The sequence below is a fragment of the Pimephales promelas genome, chromosome 2, assembly GCF_988280905.1.
Source record: "Pimephales promelas chromosome 2, fPimPro1.hap1.1, whole genome shotgun sequence".
Classification (NCBI taxonomy): domain Eukaryota; kingdom Metazoa; phylum Chordata; class Actinopteri; order Cypriniformes; family Leuciscidae; genus Pimephales; species Pimephales promelas.
This window is the reverse complement of record NC_142770.1, coordinates 29,094,067-29,118,588: the sequence shown is the minus strand read 5'-3', so window position 1 is coordinate 29,118,588 and position 24,522 is coordinate 29,094,067. Positions and strand designations below refer to the sequence as shown.

At 50.1% G+C, this 24,522-nt stretch overlaps 1 protein-coding gene and 22 non-coding genes across 23 annotated transcripts; all 23 read left to right on the top strand.

Moving 5' to 3' along the window:
• The first annotated feature begins 91 nt into the window (after nt 1-91).
• Nucleotides 92-282, top strand: LOC148997078 (U2 spliceosomal RNA). The gene has a single exon (XR_016149310.1). It is a non-coding gene; the product is annotated as a U2 spliceosomal RNA (small nuclear RNA).
• Nucleotides 283-618: 336 nt separating this feature from the next.
• Nucleotides 619-783, top strand: LOC148997077 (U1 spliceosomal RNA). Its single transcript, XR_016147618.1, has one exon. It is a non-coding gene; the product is annotated as a U1 spliceosomal RNA (small nuclear RNA).
• A 1,110-nt stretch (nt 784-1,893) lies between these two features.
• On the top strand, nt 1,894-2,084 carry LOC148997076 (U2 spliceosomal RNA). The gene has a single exon (XR_016149308.1). It is a non-coding gene; the product is annotated as a U2 spliceosomal RNA (small nuclear RNA).
• Nucleotides 2,085-2,420: 336 nt separating this feature from the next.
• On the top strand, nt 2,421-2,585 carry LOC148997075 (U1 spliceosomal RNA). The gene has a single exon (XR_016147617.1). It is a non-coding gene; the product is annotated as a U1 spliceosomal RNA (small nuclear RNA).
• A 1,110-nt stretch (nt 2,586-3,695) lies between these two features.
• Nucleotides 3,696-3,886, top strand: LOC148997074 (U2 spliceosomal RNA). The gene has a single exon (XR_016149304.1). It is a non-coding gene; the product is annotated as a U2 spliceosomal RNA (small nuclear RNA).
• Nucleotides 3,887-4,223: 337 nt separating this feature from the next.
• LOC148997073 (U1 spliceosomal RNA) lies at nt 4,224-4,388 on the top strand. Its single transcript, XR_016147616.1, has one exon. It is a non-coding gene; the product is annotated as a U1 spliceosomal RNA (small nuclear RNA).
• Nucleotides 4,389-5,498: 1,110 nt separating this feature from the next.
• Nucleotides 5,499-5,689, top strand: LOC148997072 (U2 spliceosomal RNA). Its single transcript, XR_016149302.1, has one exon. It is a non-coding gene; the product is annotated as a U2 spliceosomal RNA (small nuclear RNA).
• Nucleotides 5,690-6,026: 337 nt separating this feature from the next.
• LOC148997071 (U1 spliceosomal RNA) lies at nt 6,027-6,191 on the top strand. The gene has a single exon (XR_016147613.1). It is a non-coding gene; the product is annotated as a U1 spliceosomal RNA (small nuclear RNA).
• Nucleotides 6,192-7,301: 1,110 nt separating this feature from the next.
• Nucleotides 7,302-7,492, top strand: LOC148997070 (U2 spliceosomal RNA). The gene has a single exon (XR_016149299.1). It is a non-coding gene; the product is annotated as a U2 spliceosomal RNA (small nuclear RNA).
• Nucleotides 7,493-7,828: 336 nt separating this feature from the next.
• Nucleotides 7,829-7,993, top strand: LOC148997069 (U1 spliceosomal RNA). The gene has a single exon (XR_016147612.1). It is a non-coding gene; the product is annotated as a U1 spliceosomal RNA (small nuclear RNA).
• A 1,110-nt stretch (nt 7,994-9,103) lies between these two features.
• On the top strand, nt 9,104-9,294 carry LOC148997068 (U2 spliceosomal RNA). Its single transcript, XR_016149298.1, has one exon. It is a non-coding gene; the product is annotated as a U2 spliceosomal RNA (small nuclear RNA).
• A 341-nt stretch (nt 9,295-9,635) lies between these two features.
• LOC148997067 (U1 spliceosomal RNA) lies at nt 9,636-9,800 on the top strand. The gene has a single exon (XR_016147703.1). It is a non-coding gene; the product is annotated as a U1 spliceosomal RNA (small nuclear RNA).
• A 1,111-nt stretch (nt 9,801-10,911) lies between these two features.
• On the top strand, nt 10,912-11,102 carry LOC148997066 (U2 spliceosomal RNA). Its single transcript, XR_016149297.1, has one exon. It is a non-coding gene; the product is annotated as a U2 spliceosomal RNA (small nuclear RNA).
• Nucleotides 11,103-11,439: 337 nt separating this feature from the next.
• On the top strand, nt 11,440-11,604 carry LOC148997065 (U1 spliceosomal RNA). Its single transcript, XR_016147608.1, has one exon. It is a non-coding gene; the product is annotated as a U1 spliceosomal RNA (small nuclear RNA).
• A 1,113-nt stretch (nt 11,605-12,717) lies between these two features.
• Nucleotides 12,718-12,908, top strand: LOC148997064 (U2 spliceosomal RNA). Its single transcript, XR_016149296.1, has one exon. It is a non-coding gene; the product is annotated as a U2 spliceosomal RNA (small nuclear RNA).
• Nucleotides 12,909-13,244: 336 nt separating this feature from the next.
• On the top strand, nt 13,245-13,409 carry LOC148997063 (U1 spliceosomal RNA). The gene has a single exon (XR_016147607.1). It is a non-coding gene; the product is annotated as a U1 spliceosomal RNA (small nuclear RNA).
• A 1,110-nt stretch (nt 13,410-14,519) lies between these two features.
• LOC148997062 (U2 spliceosomal RNA) lies at nt 14,520-14,714 on the top strand. Its single transcript, XR_016149372.1, has one exon. It is a non-coding gene; the product is annotated as a U2 spliceosomal RNA (small nuclear RNA).
• Nucleotides 14,715-15,051: 337 nt separating this feature from the next.
• On the top strand, nt 15,052-15,216 carry LOC148997061 (U1 spliceosomal RNA). Its single transcript, XR_016147702.1, has one exon. It is a non-coding gene; the product is annotated as a U1 spliceosomal RNA (small nuclear RNA).
• Nucleotides 15,217-16,327: 1,111 nt separating this feature from the next.
• Nucleotides 16,328-16,518, top strand: LOC148997060 (U2 spliceosomal RNA). The gene has a single exon (XR_016149294.1). It is a non-coding gene; the product is annotated as a U2 spliceosomal RNA (small nuclear RNA).
• A 337-nt stretch (nt 16,519-16,855) lies between these two features.
• Nucleotides 16,856-17,020, top strand: LOC148997059 (U1 spliceosomal RNA). Its single transcript, XR_016147606.1, has one exon. It is a non-coding gene; the product is annotated as a U1 spliceosomal RNA (small nuclear RNA).
• A 1,113-nt stretch (nt 17,021-18,133) lies between these two features.
• On the top strand, nt 18,134-18,324 carry LOC148997058 (U2 spliceosomal RNA). The gene has a single exon (XR_016149291.1). It is a non-coding gene; the product is annotated as a U2 spliceosomal RNA (small nuclear RNA).
• Nucleotides 18,325-18,661: 337 nt separating this feature from the next.
• On the top strand, nt 18,662-18,826 carry LOC148997057 (U1 spliceosomal RNA). Its single transcript, XR_016147701.1, has one exon. It is a non-coding gene; the product is annotated as a U1 spliceosomal RNA (small nuclear RNA).
• Nucleotides 18,827-20,195: 1,369 nt separating this feature from the next.
• Nucleotides 20,196-20,843, top strand: LOC148997056 (zinc finger CCHC domain-containing protein 3-like). The gene has a single exon (XM_089119397.1). The coding sequence runs from the start codon at nt 20,196-20,198 to the stop codon at nt 20,841-20,843; it is 648 nt and encodes a 215-aa protein (XP_088975523.1).
• The last annotated feature ends 3,679 nt before the right edge of the window (nt 20,844-24,522 follow it).

The following is a 24,522-nucleotide window of genomic DNA, read 5'->3' as shown; positions in this document are numbered from 1 at the left end:
TGAGCTTGTTTGCCGGCGACCTTAGACCCTCTCGCCGCGGCCCAGGTGGGCGTGGCCTTTGCCGGCTCCCCCGCCTCGGCGTCGCTGCGTCATCGCTTCTCGGCCTTTTGGCTAAGATCAAGTGTAGTATCTGTTCTTATCAGTTTAATATCTGATACGTGCCCTACCCGGGCACCACATATTAAATTGATTTTTGGTCCTGGGAGATGGCATAGGGGCTTGCTCCGTCCACTCCACGCATCGACCCGGTATTGCAGTACTTCTGGGAACGGTGCACCCTCCTAAAGTGTTCAATGAAAGAAATGTAGTGGTCTTGTGTGGCAGAAGGTGATAATGGAGCTAGTGTGAGTGGGTGTTGTAGGTGATCATGTGCTATACTAGCCTGGGTAGAATTGTGGTGTAAAAACAAGACGAAAAGGAACCCCTGTTCCTCTGTCAGTTTAACATCTGATCCGTCCACTATTCGGGGACGGCGCATTATGTACATTTATGGCTCATGGAGCCGGATGCGGAGCGTGCAAAAAAAAAAAAAAAAAAAAGCCCCTTTTTTGACTGGCAAACCGCTGGTGAGGATTGGGGAGAGGGGCAGGGTGCTTCTGACTGAAGGCCTGGGAATTCATACTTACCTGGCAGGGGAGACACCATGATCAGGAAGGTGGTTCACCCAGGGCGAGGCTCGGCCATTGCACTCTGGGTTGTGCTGACCCCTGCGAATTCCCCAAATGTGGGAATCTCGACTGCATAATTTATGGTAGTGGGGGACTGCGTTCGCGCTCTCCCCTGGACAACACTGGTTAAAAGGGCAGATTGTTAAAGCTCCACTTGAGGTTCTTTTGTTTTTTTTTTTTTCTCCACTTCTTCAATATCCAGAGGCAGTCCAGAGAGTTGAACTGCGGCGGTTGCTCGAGAGATACGAAACAGTCTAGGACCGGTCTGTGTGAGGAGGGTTTTCTTTTTTCTCCTCAATTCTTCAAATAGTCTCCAATATTTGACGGACGACTTAGTTCACAGCAGTTGTCCTGGAGGCAAAGTTGTTCGGAATGAGGAGTTCTATCATGTGGTATGAAAACATTGTGCACGTGTGAAACGTCACGTGATATACAGCCACCCATGTTGTGTTTTTTTCTGTTTACAGCGCCACCAAGTGGCCAGTCGCCGCATTCCTCTTCACGTGACCACGGGCTGAGCCCGTACACAGGTGTACCGAGTTGGGTGCAATTGTCTCATTCCGTTGGAGAGTTATAGCCGTTTAAGTAAAGCCCGCCTCGCCCACCCCCAACGTTTTGGCGTACCGTCGCCAACGTGGATGGAAATTCCAACTGTTTCCCGATCCCTGTTGGCAGTCAGACTCCAGAGAATCTTTCTGCACCGGTTTGGGTCAGATCGGGCAAAAAACCTAGGACTAGTGTGCAAAAGTAGGTTTTTCAGAAAATCCAAAATACCCGAAAATCTCGCCAGCGCGACCACCCAATCCGAGGCATGCATCTTGTTCGGCTCGAGCCAAGGATTCCGGTGATGTAAGACACTTGGGTCTGCGACCGACGGTCGAGGAGTTACGAGCCATTTCGTACTTTTGATCGCTGCAGCGCCACCTTGGGGCCGATCGGGGCGAGCCTTGGTGAGGTTGTAGTACCGGGCCGGTCCTACCATCCCTCAGAGTTTCAAGTCTCTACCACGGACGCTTTGGTCTGCCCGCTCACTTTTAAGGCGGAATGTTGATGGTCCAAAATCCCAGGTTGCACTCCAGAGTGTCGTGCTGTGCACTCTGTTGTGATCCATTTTCGGTGTCAACCAATCTGAGCTGAGCTTGTTTGCCGGCGACCTTAGACCCTCTCGCCGCGGCCCAGGTGGGCGTGGCCTTTGCCGGCTCCCCCGCCTCGGCGTCGCTGCGTCATCGCTTCTCGGCCTTTTGGCTAAGATCAAGTGTAGTATCTGTTCTTATCAGTTTAATATCTGATACGTGCCCTACCCGGGCACCACATATTAAATTGATTTTTGGTCCTGGGAGATGGCATAGGGGCTTGCTCCGTCCACTCCACGCATCGACCCGGTATTGCAGTACTTCTGGGAACGGTGCACCCTCCTAAAGTGTTCAATGAAAGAAATGTAGTGGTCTTGTGTGGCAGAAGGTGATAATGGAGCTAGTGTGAGTGGGTGTTGTAGGTGATCATGTGCTATACTAGCCTGGGTAGAATTGTGGTGTAAAAACAAGACGAAAAGGAACCCCTGTTCCTCTGTCAGTTTAACATCTGATCCGTCCACTATTCGGGGACGGCGCATTATGTACATTTATGGCTCATGGAGCCGGATGCGGAGCGTGCAAAAAAAAAAAAAAAAAAAAGCCCCTTTTTTGACTGGCAAACCGCTGGTGAGGATTGGGGAGAGGGGCAGGGTGCTTCTGACTGAAGGCCTGGGAATTCATACTTACCTGGCAGGGGAGACACCATGATCAGGAAGGTGGTTCACCCAGGGCGAGGCTCGGCCATTGCACTCTGGGTTGTGCTGACCCCTGCGAATTCCCCAAATGTGGGAATCTCGACTGCATAATTTATGGTAGTGGGGGACTGCGTTCGCGCTCTCCCCTGGACAACACTGGTTAAAAGGGCAGATTGTTAAAGCTCCACTTGAGGTTCTTTTGTTTTTTTTTTTTTCTCCACTTCTTCAATATCCAGAGGCAGTCCAGAGAGTTGAACTGCGGCGGTTGCTCGAGAGATACGAAACAGTCTAGGACCGGTCTGTGTGAGGAGGGTTTTCTTTTTTCTCCTCAATTCTTCAAATAGTCTCCAATATTTGACGGACGACTTAGTTCACAGCAGTTGTCCTGGAGGCAAAGTTGTTCGGAATGAGGAGTTCTATCATGTGGTATGAAAACATTGTGCACGTGTGAAACGTCACGTGATATACAGCCACCCATGTTGTGTTTTTTTCTGTTTACAGCGCCACCAAGTGGCCAGTCGCCGCATTCCTCTTCACGTGACCACGGGCTGAGCCCGTACACAGGTGTACCGAGTTGGGTGCAATTGTCTCATTCCGTTGGAGAGTTATAGCCGTTTAAGTAAAGCCCGCCTCGCCCACCCCCAACGTTTTGGCGTACCGTCGCCAACGTGGATGGAAATTCCAACTGTTTCCCGATCCCTGTTGGCAGTCAGACTCCAGAGAATCTTTCTGCACCGGTTTGGGTCAGATCGGGCAAAAAACCTAGGACTAGTGTGCAAAAGTAGGTTTTTCAGAAAATCCAAAATACCCGAAAATCTCGCCAGCGCGACCACCCAATCCGAGGCATGCATCTTGTTCGGCTCGAGCCAAGGATTCCGGTGATGTAAGACACTTGGGTCTGCGACCGACGGTCGAGGAGTTACGAGCCATTTCGTACTTTTGATCGCTGCAGCGCCACCTTGGGGCCGATCGGGGCGAGCCTTGGTGAGGTTGTAGTACCGGGCCGGTCCTACCATCCCTCAGAGTTTCAAGTCTCTACCACGGACGCTTTGGTCTGCCCGCTCACTTTTAAGGCGGAATGTTGATGGTCCAAAATCCCAGGTTGCACTCCAGAGTGTCGTGCTGTGCACTCTGTTGTGATCCATTTTCGGTGTCAACCAATCTGAGCTGAGCTTGTTTGCCGGCGACCTTAGACCCTCTCGCCGCGGCCCAGGTGGGCGTGGCCTTTGCCGGCTCCCCCGCCTCGGCGTCGCTGCGTCATCGCTTCTCGGCCTTTTGGCTAAGATCAAGTGTAGTATCTGTTCTTATCAGTTTAATATCTGATACGTGCCCTACCCGGGCACCACATATTAAATTGATTTTTGGTCCTGGGAGATGGCATAGGGGCTTGCTCCGTCCACTCCACGCATCGACCCGGTATTGCAGTACTTCTGGGAACGGTGCACCCTCCTAAAGTGTTCAATGAAAGAAATGTAGTGGTCTTGTGTGGCAGAAGGTGATAATGGAGCTAGTGTGAGTGGGTGTTGTAGGTGATCATGTGCTATACTAGCCTGGGTAGAATTGTGGTGTAAAAACAAGACGAAAAGGAACCCCTGTTCCTCTGTCAGTTTAACATCTGATCCGTCCACTATTCGGGGACGGCGCATTATGTACATTTATGGCTCATGGAGCCGGATGCGGAGCGTGCAAAAAAAAAAAAAAAAAAAAAGCCCCTTTTTTGACTGGCAAACCGCTGGTGAGGATTGGGGAGAGGGGCAGGGTGCTTCTGACTGAAGGCCTGGGAATTCATACTTACCTGGCAGGGGAGACACCATGATCAGGAAGGTGGTTCACCCAGGGCGAGGCTCGGCCATTGCACTCTGGGTTGTGCTGACCCCTGCGAATTCCCCAAATGTGGGAATCTCGACTGCATAATTTATGGTAGTGGGGGACTGCGTTCGCGCTCTCCCCTGGACAACACTGGTTAAAAGGGCAGATTGTTAAAGCTCCACTTGAGGTTCTTTTGTTTTTTTTTTTTTCTCCACTTCTTCAATATCCAGAGGCAGTCCAGAGAGTTGAACTGCGGCGGTTGCTCGAGAGATACGAAACAGTCTAGGACCGGTCTGTGTGAGGAGGGTTTTCTTTTTTCTCCTCAATTCTTCAAATAGTCTCCAATATTTGACGGACGACTTAGTTCACAGCAGTTGTCCTGGAGGCAAAGTTGTTCGGAATGAGGAGTTCTATCATGTGGTATGAAAACATTGTGCACGTGTGAAACGTCACGTGATATACAGCCACCCATGTTGTGTTTTTTTCTGTTTACAGCGCCACCAAGTGGCCAGTCGCCGCATTCCTCTTCACGTGACCACGGGCTGAGCCCGTACACAGGTGTACCGAGTTGGGTGCAATTGTCTCATTCCGTTGGAGAGTTATAGCCGTTTAAGTAAAGCCCGCCTCGCCCACCCCCAACGTTTTGGCGTACCGTCGCCAACGTGGATGGAAATTCCAACTGTTTCCCGATCCCTGTTGGCAGTCAGACTCCAGAGAATCTTTCTGCACCGGTTTGGGTCAGATCGGGCAAAAAACCTAGGACTAGTGTGCAAAAGTAGGTTTTTCAGAAAATCCAAAATACCCGAAAATCTCGCCAGCGCGACCACCCAATCCGAGGCATGCATCTTGTTCGGCTCGAGCCAAGGATTCCGGTGATGTAAGACACTTGGGTCTGCGACCGACGGTCGAGGAGTTACGAGCCATTTCGTACTTTTGATCGCTGCAGCGCCACCTTGGGGCCGATCGGGGCGAGCCTTGGTGAGGTTGTAGTACCGGGCCGGTCCTACCATCCCTCAGAGTTTCAAGTCTCTACCACGGACGCTTTGGTCTGCCCGCTCACTTTTAAGGCGGAATGTTGATGGTCCAAAATCCCAGGTTGCACTCCAGAGTGTCGTGCTGTGCACTCTGTTGTGATCCATTTTCGGTGTCAACCAATCTGAGCTGAGCTTGTTTGCCGGCGACCTTAGACCCTCTCGCCGCGGCCCAGGTGGGCGTGGCCTTTGCCGGCTCCCCCGCCTCGGCGTCGCTGCGTCATCGCTTCTCGGCCTTTTGGCTAAGATCAAGTGTAGTATCTGTTCTTATCAGTTTAATATCTGATACGTGCCCTACCCGGGCACCACATATTAAATTGATTTTTGGTCCTGGGAGATGGCATAGGGGCTTGCTCCGTCCACTCCACGCATCGACCCGGTATTGCAGTACTTCTGGGAACGGTGCACCCTCCTAAAGTGTTCAATGAAAGAAATGTAGTGGTCTTGTGTGGCAGAAGGTGATAATGGAGCTAGTGTGAGTGGGTGTTGTAGGTGATCATGTGCTATACTAGCCTGGGTAGAATTGTGGTGTAAAAACAAGACGAAAAGGAACCCCTGTTCCTCTGTCAGTTTAACATCTGATCCGTCCACTATTCGGGGACGGCGCATTATGTACATTTATGGCTCATGGAGCCGGATGCGGAGCGTGCAAAAAAAAAAAAAAAAAAAAAGCCCCTTTTTTGACTGGCAAACCGCTGGTGAGGATTGGGGAGAGGGGCAGGGTGCTTCTGACTGAAGGCCTGGGAATTCATACTTACCTGGCAGGGGAGACACCATGATCAGGAAGGTGGTTCACCCAGGGCGAGGCTCGGCCATTGCACTCTGGGTTGTGCTGACCCCTGCGAATTCCCCAAATGTGGGAATCTCGACTGCATAATTTATGGTAGTGGGGGACTGCGTTCGCGCTCTCCCCTGGACAACACTGGTTAAAAGGGCAGATTGTTAAAGCTCCACTTGAGGTTCTTTTGTTTTTTTTTTTTTCTCCACTTCTTCAATATCCAGAGGCAGTCCAGAGAGTTGAACTGCGGCGGTTGCTCGAGAGATACGAAACAGTCTAGGACCGGTCTGTGTGAGGAGGGTTTTCTTTTTTCTCCTCAATTCTTCAAATAGTCTCCAATATTTGACGGACGACTTAGTTCACAGCAGTTGTCCTGGAGGCAAAGTTGTTCGGAATGAGGAGTTCTATCATGTGGTATGAAAACATTGTGCACGTGTGAAACGTCACGTGATATACAGCCACCCATGTTGTGTTTTTTTCTGTTTACAGCGCCACCAAGTGGCCAGTCGCCGCATTCCTCTTCACGTGACCACGGGCTGAGCCCGTACACAGGTGTACCGAGTTGGGTGCAATTGTCTCATTCCGTTGGAGAGTTATAGCCGTTTAAGTAAAGCCCGCCTCGCCCACCCCCAACGTTTTGGCGTACCGTCGCCAACGTGGATGGAAATTCCAACTGTTTCCCGATCCCTGTTGGCAGTCAGACTCCAGAGAATCTTTCTGCACCGGTTTGGGTCAGATCGGGCAAAAAACCTAGGACTAGTGTGCAAAAGTAGGTTTTTCAGAAAATCCAAAATACCCGAAAATCTCGCCAGCGCGACCACCCAATCCGAGGCATGCATCTTGTTCGGCTCGAGCCAAGGATTCCGGTGATGTAAGACACTTGGGTCTGCGACCGACGGTCGAGGAGTTACGAGCCATTTCGTACTTTTGATCGCTGCAGCGCCACCTTGGGGCCGATCGGGGCGAGCCTTGGTGAGGTTGTAGTACCGGGCCGGTCCTACCATCCCTCAGAGTTTCAAGTCTCTACCACGGACGCTTTGGTCTGCCCGCTCACTTTTAAGGCGGAATGTTGATGGTCCAAAATCCCAGGTTGCACTCCAGAGTGTCGTGCTGTGCACTCTGTTGTGATCCATTTTCGGTGTCAACCAATCTGAGCTGAGCTTGTTTGCCGGCGACCTTAGACCCTCTCGCCGCGGCCCAGGTGGGCGTGGCCTTTGCCGGCTCCCCCGCCTCGGCGTCGCTGCGTCATCGCTTCTCGGCCTTTTGGCTAAGATCAAGTGTAGTATCTGTTCTTATCAGTTTAATATCTGATACGTGCCCTACCCGGGCACCACATATTAAATTGATTTTTGGTCCTGGGAGATGGCATAGGGGCTTGCTCCGTCCACTCCACGCATCGACCCGGTATTGCAGTACTTCTGGGAACGGTGCACCCTCCTAAAGTGTTCAATGAAAGAAATGTAGTGGTCTTGTGTGGCAGAAGGTGATAATGGAGCTAGTGTGAGTGGGTGTTGTAGGTGATCATGTGCTATACTAGCCTGGGTAGAATTGTGGTGTAAAAACAAGACGAAAAGGAACCCCTGTTCCTCTGTCAGTTTAACATCTGATCCGTCCACTATTCGGGGACGGCGCATTATGTACATTTATGGCTCATGGAGCCGGATGCGGAGCGTGCAAAAAAAAAAAAAAAAAAAAGCCCCTTTTTTGACTGGCAAACCGCTGGTGAGGATTGGGGAGAGGGGCAGGGTGCTTCTGACTGAAGGCCTGGGAATTCATACTTACCTGGCAGGGGAGACACCATGATCAGGAAGGTGGTTCACCCAGGGCGAGGCTCGGCCATTGCACTCTGGGTTGTGCTGACCCCTGCGAATTCCCCAAATGTGGGAATCTCGACTGCATAATTTATGGTAGTGGGGGACTGCGTTCGCGCTCTCCCCTGGACAACACTGGTTAAAAGGGCAGATTGTTAAAGCTCCACTTGAGGTTCTTTTGTTTTTTTTTTTTTCTCCACTTCTTCAATATCCAGAGGCAGTCCAGAGAGTTGAACTGCGGCGGTTGCTCGAGAGATACGAAACAGTCTAGGACCGGTCTGTGTGAGGAGGGTTTTCTTTTTTCTCCTCAATTCTTCAAATAGTCTCCAATATTTGACGGACGACTTAGTTCACAGCAGTTGTCCTGGAGGCAAAGTTGTTCGGAATGAGGAGTTCTATCATGTGGTATGAAAACATTGTGCACGTGTGAAACGTCACGTGATATACAGCCACCCATGTTGTGTTTTTTTCTGTTTACAGCGCCACCAAGTGGCCAGTCGCCGCATTCCTCTTCACGTGACCACGGGCTGAGCCCGTACACAGGTGTACCGAGTTGGGTGCAATTGTCTCATTCCGTTGGAGAGTTATAGCCGTTTAAGTAAAGCCCGCCTCGCCCACCCCCAACGTTTTGGCGTACCGTCGCCAACGTGGATGGAAATTCCAACTGTTTCCCGATCCCTGTTGGCAGTCAGACTCCAGAGAATCTTTCTGCACCGGTTTGGGTCAGATCGGGCAAAAAACCTAGGACTAGTGTGCAAAAGTAGGTTTTTCAGAAAATCCAAAATACCCGAAAATCTCGCCAGCGCGACCACCCAATCCGAGGCATGCATCTTGTTCGGCTCGAGCCAAGGATTCCGGTGATGTAAGACACTTGGGTCTGCGACCGACGGTCGAGGAGTTACGAGCCATTTCGTACTTTTGATCGCTGCAGCGCCACCTTGGGGCCGATCGGGGCGAGCCTTGGTGAGGTTGTAGTACCGGGCCGGTCCTACCATCCCTCAGAGTTTCAAGTCTCTACCACGGACGCTTTGGTCTGCCCGCTCACTTTTAAGGCGGAATGTTGATGGTCCAAAATCCCAGGTTGCACTCCAGAGTGTCGTGCTGTGCACTCTGTTGTGATCCATTTTCGGTGTCAACCAATCTGAGCTGAGCTTGTTTGCCGGCGACCTTAGACCCTCTCGCCGCGGCCCAGGTGGGCGTGGCCTTTGCCGGCTCCCCCGCCTCGGCGTCGCTGCGTCATCGCTTCTCGGCCTTTTGGCTAAGATCAAGTGTAGTATCTGTTCTTATCAGTTTAATATCTGATACGTGCCCTACCCGGGCACCACATATTAAATTGATTTTTGGTCCTGGGAGATGGCATAGGGGCTTGCTCCGTCCACTCCACGCATCGACCCGGTATTGCAGTACTTCTGGGAACGGTGCACCCTCCTAAAGTGTTCAATGAAAGAAATGTAGTGGTCTTGTGTGGCAGAAGGTGATAATGGAGCTAGTGTGAGTGGGTGTTGTAGGTGATCATTCATGTGCTATACTAGCCTGGGTAGAATTGTGGTGTAAAAACAAGACGAAAAGGAACCCCTGTTCCTCTGTCAGTTTAACATCTGATCCGTCCACTATTCGGGGACGGCGCATTATGTACATTTATGGCTCATGGAGCCGGATGCGGAGCGTGCAAAAAAAAAAAAAAAAAAAAAGCCCCTTTTTTGACTGGCAAACCGCTGGTGAGGATTGGGGAGAGGGGCAGGGTGCTTCTGACTGAAGGCCTGGGAATTCATACTTACCTGGCAGGGGAGACACCATGATCAGGAAGGTGGTTCACCCAGGGCGAGGCTCGGCCATTGCACTCTGGGTTGTGCTGACCCCTGCGAATTCCCCAAATGTGGGAATCTCGACTGCATAATTTATGGTAGTGGGTGACTGCGTTCGCGCTCTCCCCTGGACAACACTGGTTAAAAGGGCAGATTGTTAAAGCTCCACTTGAGGTTCTTTTGTTTTGTTTTTTTTTCTCCACTTCTTCAATATCCAGAGGCAGTCCAGAGAGTTGAACTGCGGCGGTTGCTCGAGAGATACGAAACAGTCTAGGACCGGTCTGTGTGAGGAGGGTTTTCTTTTTTCTCCTCAATTCTTCAAATAGTCTCCAATATTTGACGGACGACTTAGTTCACAGCAGTTGTCCTGGAGGCAAAGTTGTTCGGAATGAGGAGTTCTATCATGTGGTATGAAAACATTGTGCACGTGTGAAACGTCACGTGATATACAGCCACCCATGTTGTGTTTTTTTCTGTTTACAGCGCCACCAAGTGGCCAGTCGCCGCATTCCTCTTCACGTGACCACGGGCTGAGCCCGTACACAGGTGTACCGAGTTGGGTGCAATTGTCTCATTCCGTTGGAGAGTTATAGCCGTTTAAGTAAAGCCCGCCTCGCCCACCCCCAACGTTTTGGCGTACCGTCGCCAACGTGGATGGAAATTCCAACTGTTTCCCGATCCCTGTTGGCAGTCAGACTCCAGAGAATCTTTCTGCACCGGTTTGGGTCAGATCGGGCAAAAAACCTAGGACTAGTGTGCAAAAGTAGGTTTTTCAGAAAATCCAAAATACCCGAAAATCTCGCCAGCGCGACCACCCAATCCGAGGCATGCATCTTGTTCGGCTCGAGCCAAGGATTCCGGTGATGTAAGACACTTGGGTCTGCGACCGACGGTCGAGGAGTTACGAGCCATTTCGTACTTTTGATCGCTGCAGCGCCACCTTGGGGCCGATCGGGGCGAGCCTTGGTGAGGTTGTAGTACCGGGCCGGTCCTACCATCCCTCAGAGTTTCAAGTCTCTACCACGGACGCTTTGGTCTGCCCGCTCACTTTTAAGGCGGAATGTTGATGATCCAAAATCCCAGGTTGCACTCCAGAGTGTCGTGCTGTGCACTCTGTTGTGATCCATTTTCGGTGTCAACCAATCTGAGCTGAGCTTGTTTGCCGGCGACCTTAGACCCTCTCGCCGCGGCCCAGGTGGGCGTGGCCTTTGCCGGCTCCCCCGCCTCGGCGTCGCTGCGTCATCGCTTCTCGGCCTTTTGGCTAAGATCAAGTGTAGTATCTGTTCTTATCAGTTTAATATCTGATACGTGCCCTACCCGGGCACCACATATTAAATTGATTTTTGGTCCTGGGAGATGGCATAGGGGCTTGCTCCGTCCACTCCACGCATCGACCCGGTATTGCAGTACTTCTGGGAACGGTGCACCCTCCTAAAGTGTACAATGAAAGAAATGTAGTGGTCTTGTGTGGCAGAAGGTGATAATGGAGCTAGTGTGAGTGGGTGTTGTAGGTGATCATGTGCTATACTAGCCTGGGTAGAATTGTGGTGTAAAAACAAGACGAAAAGGAACCCCTGTTCCTCTGTCAGTTTAACATCTGATCCGTCCACTATTCGGGGACGGCGCATTATGTACATTTATGGCTCATGGAGCCGGATGCGGAGCGTGCAAAAAAAAAAAAAAAAAAAAAGCCCCTTTTTTGACTGGCAAACCGCTGGTGAGGATTGGGGAGAGGGGCAGGGTGCTTCTGACTGAAGGCCTGGGAATTCATACTTACCTGGCAGGGGAGACACCATGATCAGGAAGGTGGTTCACCCAGGGCGAGGCTCGGCCATTGCACTCTGGGTTGTGCTGACCCCTGCGAATTCCCCAAATGTGGGAATCTCGACTGCATAATTTATGGTAGTGGGGGACTGCGTTCGCGCTCTCCCCTGGACAACACTGGTTAAAAAAGGGCAGATTGTTAAAGCTCCACTTGAGGTTCTTTTGTTTTGTTTTTTTTTCTCCACTTCTTCAATATCCAGAGGCAGTCCAGAGAGTTGAACTGCGGCGGTTGCTCGAGAGATACGAAACAGTCTAGGACCGGTCTGTGTGAGGAGGGTTTTCTTTTTTCTCCTCAATTCTTCAAATAGTCTCCAATATTTGACGGACGACTTAGTTCACAGCAGTTGTCCTGGAGGCAAAGTTGTTCGGAATGAGGAGTTCTATCATGTGGTATGAAAACATTGTGCACGTGTGAAACGTCACGTGATATACAGCCACCCATGTTGTGTTTTTTTCTGTTTACAGCGCCACCAAGTGGCCAGTCGCCGCATTCCTCTTCACGTGACCACGGGCTGAGCCCGTACACAGGTGTACCGAGTTGGGTGCAATTGTCTCATTCCGTTGGAGAGTTATAGCCGTTTAAGTAAAGCCCGCCTCGCCCACCCCCAACGTTTTGGCGTACCGTCGCCAACGTGGATGGAAATTCCAACTGTTTCCCGATCCCTGTTGGCAGTCAGACTCCAGAGAATCTTTCTGCACCGGTTTGGGTCAGATCGGGCAAAAAACCTAGGACTAGTGTGCAAAAGTAGGTTTTTCAGAAAATCCAAAATACCCGAAAATCTCGCCAGCGCGACCACCCAATCCGAGGCATGCATCTTGTTCGGCTCGAGCCAAGGATTCCGGTGATGTAAGACACTTGGGTCTGCGACCGACGGTCGAGGAGTTACGAGCCATTTCGTACTTTTGATCGCTGCAGCGCCACCTTGGGGCCGATCGGGGCGAGCCTTGGTGAGGTTGTAGTACCGGGCCGGTCCTACCATCCCTCAGAGTTTCAAGTCTCTACCACGGACGCTTTGGTCTGCCCGCTCACTTTTAAGGCGGAATGTTGATGATCCAAAATCCCAGGTTGCACTCCAGAGTGTCGTGCTGTGCACTCTGTTGTGATCCATTTTCGGTGTCAACCAATCTGAGCTGAGCTTGTTTGCCGGCGACCTTAGACCCTCTCGCCGCGGCCCAGGTGGGCGTGGCCTTTGCCGGCTCCCCCGCCTCGGCGTCGCTGCGTCATCGCTTCTCGGCCTTTTGGCTAAGATCAAGTGTAGTATCTGTTCTTATCAGTTTAATATCTGATACGTGCCCTACCCGGGCACCACATATTAAATTGATTTTTGGTCCTGGGAGATGGCATAGGGGCTTGCTCCGTCCACTCCACGCATCGACCCGGTATTGCAGTACTTCTGGGAACGGTGCACCCTCCTAAAGTGTTCAATGAAAGAAATGTAGTGGTCTTGTGTGGCAGAAGGTGATAATGGAGCTAGTGTGAGTGGGTGTTGTAGGTGATCATGTGCTATACTAGCCTGGGTAGAATTGTGGTGTAAAAACAAGACGAAAAGGAACCCCTGTTCCTCTGTCAGTTTAACATCTGATCCGTCCACTATTCGGGGACGGCGCATTATGTACATTTATGGCTCATGGAGCCGGATGCGGAGCGTGCAAAAAAAAAAAAAAAAAAAAGCCCCTTTTTTGACTGGCAAACCGCTGGTGAGGATTGGGGAGAGGGGCAGGGTGCTTCTGACTGAAGGCCTGGGAATTCATACTTACCTGGCAGGGGAGACACCATGATCAGGAAGGTGGTTCACCCAGGGCGAGGCTCGGCCATTGCACTCTGGGTTGTGCTGACCCCTGCGAATTCCCCAAATGTGGGAATCTCGACTGCATAATTTATGGTAGTGGGGGACTGCGTTCGCGCTCTCCCCTGGACAACACTGGTTAAAAGGGCAGATTGTTAAAGCTCCACTTGAGGTTCTTTTGTTTTTTTTTTTTTCTCCACTTCTTCAATATCCAGAGGCAGTCCAGAGAGTTGAACTGCGGCGGTTGCTCGAGAGATACGAAACAGTCTAGGACCGGTCTGTGTGAGGAGGGTTTTCTTTTTTCTCCTCAATTCTTCAAATAGTCTCCAATATTTGACGGACGACTTAGTTCACAGCAGTTGTCCTGGAGGCAAAGTTGTTCGGAATGAGGAGTTCTATCATGTGGTATGAAAACATTGTGCACGTGTGAAACGTCACGTGATATACAGCCACCCATGTTGTGTTTTTTTCTGTTTACAGCGCCACCAAGTGGCCAGTCGCCGCATTCCTCTTCACGTGACCACGGGCTGAGCCCGTACACAGGTGTACCGAGTTGGGTGCAATTGTCTCATTCCGTTGGAGAGTTATAGCCGTTTAAGTAAAGCCCGCCTCGCCCACCCCCAACGTTTTGGCGTACCGTCGCCAACGTGGATGGAAATTCCAACTGTTTCCCGATCCCTGTTGGCAGTCAGACTCCAGAGAATCTTTCTGCACCGGTTTGGGTCAGATCGGGCAAAAAACCTAGGACTAGTGTGCAAAAGTAGGTTTTTCAGAAAATCCAAAATACCCGAAAATCTCGCCAGCGCGACCACCCAATCCGAGGCATGCATCTTGTTCGGCTCGAGCCAAGGATTCCGGTGATGTAAGACACTTGGGTCTGCGACCGACGGTCGAGGAGTTACGAGCCATTTCGTACTTTTGATCGCTGCAGCGCCACCTTGGGGCCGATCGGGGCGAGCCTTGGTGAGGTTGTAGTACCGGGCCGGTCCTACCATCCCTCAGAGTTTCAAGTCTCTACCACGGACGCTTTGGTCTGCCCGCTCACTTTTAAGGCGGAATGTTGATGGTCCAAAATCCCAGGTTGCACTCCAGAGTGTCGTGCTGTGCACTCTGTTGTGATCCATTTTCGGTGTCAACCAATCTGAGCTGAGCTTGTTTGCCGGCGACCTTAGACCCTCTCGCCGCGGCCCAGGTGGGCGTGGCCTTTGCCGGCTCCCCCGCCTCGGCGTCGCTGCGTCATCGCTTCTCGGCCTTTTGGCTAAGATCAAGTGTAGTATCTGTTCTTATCAGTTTAATATCTGATACGTGCCCTACCCGGGCACCACATATTAAATTGATTTTTTTTTGGTCCTGGGAGATGGCATAGGGGCTTGCTCCGTCCACTCCACGCATCGACCCGGTATTGCAGTACTTCTGGGAACGGTGCACCCTCCTAAAGTGTTCAATGAAAGAAATGTAGTGGTCTTGTGTGGCAGAAGGTGATAATGGAGCTAGTGTGAGTGGGTGTTGTAGGTGATCATGTGCTATACTAGCCTGGGTAGAATTGTGGTGTAAAAACAAGACGAAAAGGAACCCCTGTTCCTCTGTCAGTTTAACATCTGATCCGTCCACTATTCGGGGACGGCGCATTATGTACATTTATGGCTCATGGAGCCGGATGCGGAGCGTGCAAAAAAAAAAAAAAAAAAAAAGCCCCTTTTTTGACTGGCAAACCGCTGGTGAGGATTGGGGAGAGGGGCAGGGTGCTTCTGACTGAAGGCCTGGGAATTCATACTTACCTGGCAGGGGAGACACCATGATCAGGAAGGTGGTTCACCCAGGGCGAGGCTCGGCCATTGCACTCTGGGTTGTGCTGACCCCTGCGAATTCCCCAAATGTGGGAATCTCGACTGCATAATTTATGGTAGTGGGTGACTGCGTTCGCGCTCTCCCCTGGACAACACTGGTTAAAAGGGCAGATTGTTAAAGCTCCACTTGAGGTTCTTTTGTTTTGTTTTTTTTTCTCCACTTCTTCAATATCCAGAGGCAGTCCAGAGAGTTGAACTGCGGCGGTTGCTCGAGAGATACGAAACAGTCTAGGACCGGTCTGTGTGAGGAGGGTTTTCTTTTTTCTCCTCAATTCTTCAAATAGTCTCCAATATTTGACGGACGACTTAGTTCACAGCAGTTGTCCTGGAGGCAAAGTTGTTCGGAATGAGGAGTTCTATCATGTGGTATGAAAACATTGTGCACGTGTGAAACGTCACGTGATATACAGCCACCCATGTTGTGTTTTTTTCTGTTTACAGCGCCACCAAGTGGCCAGTCGCCGCATTCCTCTTCACGTGACCACGGGCTGAGCCCGTACACAGGTGTACCGAGTTGGGTGCAATTGTCTCATTCCGTTGGAGAGTTATAGCCGTTTAAGTAAAGCCCGCCTCGCCCACCCCCAACGTTTTGGCGTACCGTCGCCAACGTGGATGGAAATTCCAACTGTTTCCCGATCCCTGTTGGCAGTCAGACTCCAGAGAATCTTTCTGCACCGGTTTGGGTCAGATCGGGCAAAAAACCTAGGACTAGTGTGCAAAAGTAGGTTTTTCAGAAAATCCAAAATACCCGAAAATCTCGCCAGCGCGACCACCCAATCCGAGGCATGCATCTTGTTCGGCTCGAGCCAAGGATTCCGGTGATGTAAGACACTTGGGTCTGCGACCGACGGTCGAGGAGTTACGAGCCATTTCGTACTTTTGATCGCTGCAGCGCCACCTTGGGGCCGATCGGGGCGAGCCTTGGTGAGGTTGTAGTACCGGGCCGGTCCTACCATCCCTCAGAGTTTCAAGTCTCTACCACGGACGCTTTGGTCTGCCCGCTCACTTTTAAGGCGGAATGTTGATGATCCAAAATCCCAGGTTGCACTCCAGAGTGTCGTGCTGTGCACTCTGTTGTGATCCATTTTCGGTGTCAACCAATCTGAGCTGAGCTTGTTTGCCGGCGACCTTAGACCCTCTCGCCGCGGCCCAGGTGGGCGTGGCCTTTGCCGGCTCCCCCGCCTCGGCGTCGCTGCGTCATCGCTTCTCGGCCTTTTGGCTAAGATCAAGTGTAGTATCTGTTCTTATCAGTTTAATATCTGATACGTGCCCTACCCGGGCACCACATATTAAATTGATTTTTGGTCCTGGGAGATGGCATAGGGGCTTGCTCCGTCCACTCCACGCATCGACCCGGTATTGCAGTACTTCTGGGAACGGTGCACCCTCCTAAAGTGTACAATGAAAGAAATGTAGTGGTCTTGTGTGGCAGAAGGTGATAATGGAGCTAGTGTGAGTGGGTGTTGTAGGTGATCATGTGCTATACTAGCCTGGGTAGAATTGTGGTGTAAAAACAAGACGAAAAGGAACCCCTGTTCCTCTGTCAGTTTAACATCTGATCCGTCCACTATTCGGGGACGGCGCATTATGTACATTTATGGCTCATGGAGCCGGATGCGGAGCGTGCAAAAAAAAAAAAAAAAAAAAAGCCCCTTTTTTGACTGGCAAACCGCTGGTGAGGATTGGGGAGAGGGGCAGGGTGCTTCTGACTGAAGGCCTGGGAATTCATACTTACCTGGCAGGGGAGACACCATGATCAGGAAGGTGGTTCACCCAGGGCGAGGCTCGGCCATTGCACTCTGGGTTGTGCTGACCCCTGCGAATTCCCCAAATGTGGGAATCTCGACTGCATAATTTATGGTAGTGGGGGACTGCGTTCGCGCTCTCCCCTGGACAACACTGGTTAAAAAAGGGCAGATTGTTAAAGCTCCACTTGAGGTTCTTTTGTTTTGTTTTTTTTTCTCCACTTCTTCAATATCCAGAGGCAGTCCAGAGAGTTGAACTGCGGCGGTTGCTCGAGAGATACGAAACAGTCTAGGACCGGTCTGTGTGAGGAGGGTTTTCTTTTTTCTCCTCAATTCTTCAAATAGTCTCCAATATTTGACGGACGACTTAGTTCACAGCAGTTGTCCTGGAGGCAAAGTTGTTCGGAATGAGGAGTTCTATCATGTGGTATGAAAACATTGTGCACGTGTGAAACGTCACGTGATATACAGCCACCCATGTTGTGTTTTTTTCTGTTTACAGCGCCACCAAGTGGCCAGTCGCCGCATTCCTCTTCACGTGACCACGGGCTGAGCCCGTACACAGGTGTACCGAGTTGGGTGCAATTGTCTCATTCCGTTGGAGAGTTATAGCCGTTTAAGTAAAGCCCGCCTCGCCCACCCCCAACGTTTTGGCGTACCGTCGCCAACGTGGATGGAAATTCCAACTGTTTCCCGATCCCTGTTGGCAGTCAGACTCCAGAGAATCTTTCTGCACCGGTTTGGGTCAGATCGGGCAAAAAACCTAGGACTAGTGTGCAAAAGTAGGTTTTTCAGAAAATCCAAAATACCCGAAAATCTCGCCAGCGCGACCACCCAATCCGAGGCATGCATCTTGTTCGGCTCGAGCCAAGGATTCCGGTGATGTAAGACACTTGGGTCTGCGACCGACGGTCGAGGAGTTACGAGCCATTTCGTACTTTTGATCGCTGCAGCGCCACCTTGGGGCCGATCGGGGCGAGCCTTGGTGAGGTTGTAGTACCGGGCCGGTCCTACCATCCCTCAGAGTTTCAAGTCTCTACCACGGACGCTTTGGTCTGCCCGCTCACTTTTAAGGCGGAATGTTGATGATCCAAAATCCCAGGTTGCACTCCAGAGTGTCGTGCTGTGCACTCTGTTGTGATCCATTTTCGGTGTCAACCAATCTGAGCTGAGCTTGTTTGCCGGCGACCTTAGACCCTCTCGCCGCGGCCCAGGTGGGCGTGGCCTTTGCCGGCTCCCCCGCCTCGGCGTCGCTGCGTCATCGCTTCTCGGCCTTTTGGCTAAGATCAAGTGTAGTATCTGTTCTTATCAGTTTAATATCTGATACGTGCCCTACCCGGGCACCACATATTAAATTGATTTTTGGTCCTGGGAGATGGCATAGGGGCTTGCTCCGTCCACTCCACGCATCGACCCGGTATTGCAGTACTTCTGGGAACGGTGCACCCTCCTAAAGTGTTCAATGAAAGAAATGTAGTGGTCTTGTGTGGCAGAAGGTGATAATGGAGCTAGTGTGAGTGGGTGTTGTAGGTGATCATGTGCTATACTAGCCTGGGTAGAATTGTGGTGTAAAAACAAGACGAAAAGGAACCCCTGTTCCTCTGTCAGTTTAACATCTGATCCGTCCACTATTCGGGGACGGCGCATTATGTACATTTATGGCTCATGGAGCCGGATGCGGAGCGTGCAAAAAAAAAAAAAAAAAAAAAGCCCCTTTTTTGACTGGCAAACCGCTGGTGAGGATTGGGGAGAGGGGCAGGGTGCTTCTGACTGAAGGCCTGGGAATTCATACTTACCTGGCAGGGGAGACACCATGATCAGGAAGGTGGTTCACCCAGGGCGAGGCTCGGCCATTGCACTCTGGGTTGTGCTGACCCCTGCGAATTCCCCAAATGTGGGAATCTCGACTGCATAATTTATGGTAGTGGGTGACTGCGTTCGCGCTCTCCCCTGGACAACACTGGTTAAAAGGGCAGATTGTTAAAGCTCCACTTGAGGTTCTTTTGTTTTGTTTTTTTTTCTCCACTTCTTCAATATCCAGAGGCAGTCCAGAGAGTTGAACTGCGGCGGTTGCTCGAGAGATACGAAACAGTCTAGGACCGGTCTGTGTGAGGAGGGTTTTCTTTTTTCTCCTCAATTCTTCAAATAGTCTCCAATATTTGACGGACGACTTAGTTCACAGCAGTTGTCCTGGAGGCAAAGTTGTTCGGAATGAGGAGTTCTATCATGTGGTATGAAAACATTGTGCACGTGTGAAACGTCACGTGATATACAGCCACCCATGTTGTGTTTTTTTCTGTTTACAGCGCCACCAAGTGGCCAGTCGCCGCATTCCTCTTCACGTGACCACGGGCTGAGCCCGTACACAGGTGTACCGAGTTGGGTGCAATTGTCTCATTCCGTTGGAGAGTTATAGCCGTTTAAGTAAAGCCCGCCTCGCCCACCCCCAACGTTTTGGCGTACCGTCGCCAACGTGGATGGAAATTCCAACTGTTTCCCGATCCCTGTTGGCAGTCAGACTCCAGAGAATCTTTCTGCACCGGTTTGGGTCAGATCGGGCAAAAAACCTAGGACTAGTGTGCAAAAGTAGGTTTTTCAGAAAATCCAAAATACCCGAAAATCTCGCCAGCGCGACCACCCAATCCGAGGCATGCATCTTGTTCGGCTCGAGCCAAGGATTCCGGTGATGTAAGACACTTGGGTCTGCGACCGACGGTCGAGGAGTTACGAGCCATTTCGTACTTTTGATCGCTGCAGCGCCACCTTGGGGCCGATCGGGGCGAGCCTTGGTGAGGTTGTAGTACCGGGCCGGTCCTACCATCCCTCAGAGTTTCAAGTCTCTACCACGGACGCTTTGGTCTGCCCGCTCACTTTTAAGGCGGAATGTTGATGATCCAAAATCCCAGGTTGCACTCCAGAGTGTCGTGCTGTGCACTCTGTTGTGATCCATTTTCGGTGTCAACCAATCTGAGCTGAGCTTGTTTGCCGGCGACCTTAGACCCTCTCGCCGCGGCCCAGGTGGGCGTGGCCTTTGCCGGCTCCCCCGCCTCGGCGTCGCTGCGTCATCGCTTCTCGGCCTTTTGGCTAAGATCAAGTGGTCTGGTCGGACGTCTGAGACAGCGATCGCCTCTTGTTGGACTTGGTCTCGTGTGTTGCTTGTCACACGGGACATACACCCTTCAGGAGGTACATTGACAAGCGGCTTTTAATTGACGACTCGTTCTACGAGGAATCTTCTGGTTTTAAGGTAAGCAGGTTTTAATTTATTTATTGTATATTTATTGTTGGATTTTAGCCGCAGCAGGCTAGTGGTGCCTCCAACATGTCGGCTGCTCGTGCCGGCATGAGGAGGCACCACAGCGTGCGTTTTAAATTTAAGACAAAGGAGGATGGCACTCTCCAGGCGATGTCCAGGTTGGACTTTTCCAGGAAGTGCATCCAACAGACTCTCGGTTTTAAGGCTATTGATATTAACTGCTTGTTGACTCTGCCCCTGAATCATGGCTTCGACGTTAGTTTTGCTTCTGCTTCCTTGCTAAGTACTTTTTGGGCTCGGTATGAATTGTGTAAAGCCAATTTCTCCATGTTCACTGTGGAAAAACTGACTGATAATTCGCTGAAAGTGGTGATTGTCAGGATGTTTAATGAAACAGTTAGTGGAGAAGACATTGCTGTATGGTTGGCAAGATATTGCTCTATTCGTGGTCAACCAGTCAAGGTTTTAGATGAAGACGGTATCTGGAGCTGTGCGTGGAGAGTGCCCATTAAACAATGGGCAGATCCCAACAGCTACCATGGCCTGAGTCAAATTCCTTCTATGATTGTGTTGGGAGAGAATAGAGGTTACATCCATTATCAAGGGATGCCCAAGCTATGCCGCAAGTGTGGCCAACTTGGGCATCTCGCCGAGGCGTGCCAAGAAGTAGTGTGTAGGAAGTGCAGAGAAATTGGACACACTTTTGAAGAGTGAAAAAATGGCAGAAAGTGCAACCTCTGTGGAGAATCATCCCATCTCTACAGAGACTGCCCCCAAAGTTTTGCCAACAAGCTAAAAAACAACAAAATGGCCGCCCCACCCAAAGAGCAAACGATAAAGGAGGCGGGCCCTGAGGTTTTGGCGGGAAATTCAAATCCTCAGCCAGCCTCAGGGATTGGACTGGAAGAAGGAAGTGGGGCGGCCACAGGGGCGGAGTCAACTCGAACAGCTGGTCAGGGGGAGGAAGCCAATCCTCAAAATGATAATGGTAAAGAAGAGGTGGACGACAAAGAGGAGGAAACGGCTTCCTCCCTTGTCACCGTGTCTGAGGCTAGTGGGTCAACTAGTGGGAGTGAGACAGATTCTTCTCTTCCCAATGCTCAAGTGCAGAAAAGAACTGCGAGATCTCCTCTGGTCCAAACGGAGGAGAAAAAGCTGCGGGTAGCGCACCGGCTAGATAGTTCCCCCATGGAAGATCTAGACCGTGTGTGGCCCACAGACTCTCCTAATGAAGTATCTTTTCTGCATTTTAAGCTAAGAACATCGACGCCAAAGGCTTCACAAGAGGTTCTCTCTGTGAGCCCTGAGACGTCAAGCACTTTCCTCCCTGATCCCAGGCTTTCTGGGGAAAAGGGACGGCAAGTGCAACAAGAAATAACCTGATTTTAATTAAATCTCTGTAGTCCTTTTGTTGCTTTTAAATGTCTCATACCCTTTTAACCATACTGCTCATGGCTCTCACTATCTCCACCATCAATGTGAGAAGTGTGAGGAGCAATATACGAGCACAGAGTGTCCTATCCTTTTTAAAAACTTTTAAGTCAGATGTGTTTTTATTACAAGAATGTGGTCTGCCTTTTTTATCCAATTACAGAAAGTGGGAGGAGATTTGGACCCCAGGAGTTTCCGTTTGGAGTGGGTCCAATTTTAATAAAAATGACGGTGTCGCCATTTTAATACAAAACCCCAATATCTTGGTGAAGGGCAGCACTGTGGTGAGGGACGGGCGGGCAATTTTAGCTAATCTGACTTTTTTAGGTAAGGATTTTAACATTTTAAATGTGTATGGTTTTACAGACAAAAACAATAGGTATGAGCTTTTAGAAGACCTGCGGCCCCACATGTTAGGTAGGGCTCCCCTAGTGGTAGCAGGGGATTTTAATTGCGTTTTAACCAAGAAAGACAGGAAGAGGACAGAGGATTTTAAAGTTGATAAAACATCGGTTTTATTGCAGGATTTAGTTAGAGATTTTAAATTAGTGGACTGTTTTAAAGCAATGCATCAGAGAGAGGAGGGCTTCACCTGGTTCAGTGGTGACGGCACCAGAGCCTCTCGCATTGACTACGTTTTTACACGGGACTGCCTGCCAACCGATGCAACATTAACCCCCCTCTTTTTTTCAGATCACACAATGCTGTCATGCACCCTTTCACTCCCCACTGGTGTGACTGCAGGGGGAGGGCTGTGGAAGCTGAACTGCTCCCTTTTGGAAGATAAAGATGTAGTCAGTGAGTACAGGGAGCAGTTCAGCCAATGGCAGACCCTCCAAGACTTCTACGACTCACGTGCACAGTGGTGGGAGATGGTAAAAGAACGGACGAGACAGTTTTTTAGAAAGATAGGAAAAATCAAAAAGAATAGATTAAATCGACGCATGATGGGGCTGCAAAAACGACTACAGAGATATTTTAACCTTTTAAACGATGGGATCGATTTTAGTGAAGAAATCAAAGAAATAAAGCAAGAAATGTCAGTTTTATCCGAAATTCAAAGCAAAGGTGTCATTTTAAGGAGCAGGGAGAAGGAGATTGAGGAAGGTGAAAGGTGCACGAGGTATTTCTTTAAAAAAATTATTTCACGGGGTGGGGCAATCACAGCTTTGAAAAGTGGAGGGAGGGAGGTTTATACCACAAAAGAAATTTTAAAGGAAACTGAAGTATTTTATGAAAACCTATACAGCACCAAAGAAGTCCACAATGACACGTTACAGGAGGTTTTAGAGTTTTTAGAAAAGAAAGTCGATGGCGAAGGTACAATTTTATCTCAAGATTTCAACATTTTAGAAATTCACAAAGCACTCAAAAGTTTTAAACGAGGAAAGTCCCCCGGCACCGATGGACTTCCTCTGGAGTTTTATTTGACCTTTTGGGATATTTTAGCTTTCGACTTACTGACTGTTTTTAAAGAATTTGAGACTCTTGAAAGACTTCCTGACAGCTTTAGAATAGGGATAGTTTCACTCTTACATAAGAAAGGGGACAAGACTGACTTACGGAACTGGCGACCCATCACTCTTTTAAATGTCGACTGTAAACTTTTTAGCAAAATTTTAGCCACACGCATGTCGACAGTTTTAGAGGACGTAATCCACCCGGATCAAGCATGCGCTGTGCCAGGAAGGAAGATCACGGACAGCCTGGTGCTGATCAGAGACGCCATCTGTTATGCGAGAGACAGAAACCTTCGGCTAGTAGTCCTAAATTTAGACTTTGAAAAAGCATTCGACCGTATCTCGCACCAGTTCCTTTTTAAGGTACTGGGTAAAATGGGGTTTCCAGGGCGGTTCATAGCCTGGGTGGGACTGCTGTACAACAGCCTGGTCAGCAGAATTGTAGTTAATGGGCATTTATCCAAAGCTGTTAATATCTACAGCGGCGTCCGTCAGGGGTGTCCCTTATCTCCCCTTCTGTATGTGGCTTGTATAGAGCCACTGGCACAAATCTTGAGAAGGGACAAATGGATTAAAGGACTAGGCATCCCAGGGACTAGTGGACTGACGGCAACCTGCGTTTTATACATGGACGACGTGACCCTTTTAGCAACGGACATTTTATCGGTACGAAGAGCAATGGACTTGACTGACTGGTACGGTCGGGCCTCAGGCGCCAAGCTCAATAGGAGCAAGTCTGAGGCCCAGCTCTTCGGGCCGTGGGGGAACGTTGACAAAGGTGGACTAGATTTGGTTTTTAAAGATAATAATTTGAAAATTCTAGGTGTTAAATTTGACAGGGAGGGTGGAGGACAGGGTAACTGGACTGACATGTTAGGGAAAGTTAGGCAAAGACTGGGCTTTTGGGGACTAAGAAATCTGACGATTGAAGGCAAGATTTTAATTTTTAAAGCTGTGATTTTACCACTGATTTTACTTGTCTGTTCTGTTTTTAGTCCCCCAAGACGATTCCTAGACAAGTTGGAGAGGGCGGTATTTTATTTCCTGTGGGGGTCCAAGTGGGAAAGACTCAAGAGGGAGGTCGTCAAAAAGAAAAAAGAGAATGGCGGGAAAGGCCTCCCAGACCCCCACCTGTTTTTAGGCAGCCGCTTTGCCGCCCTCCACATCCAGTATGCACTGACCCCATCCAGAGAACACAAGACAGCAGCCATGACCCGATTCTGGATGGGGTCATACCTAAGAAGCTTGAAAATTTTACCCATTGATCTTAAAAGTCCAGTGTCTTTTAATCTGTCAAAAGAACATCTTTTTATTAAGACATTTTTAAAGAAATACCTTTTAGAAACAAATGATGCCACTATTTTAACTAACCACAAGTCTCTTGTCTCTCTTGTGCAGGATCGAGAATCGGTGAGTCCAGTTCCAGGCCTCACACTAGGTGAGGCCAAAGACGTTTGGAGGAACGCAGCCCACCCAGCTCTCCAGAACAGGCTTAAGGACTT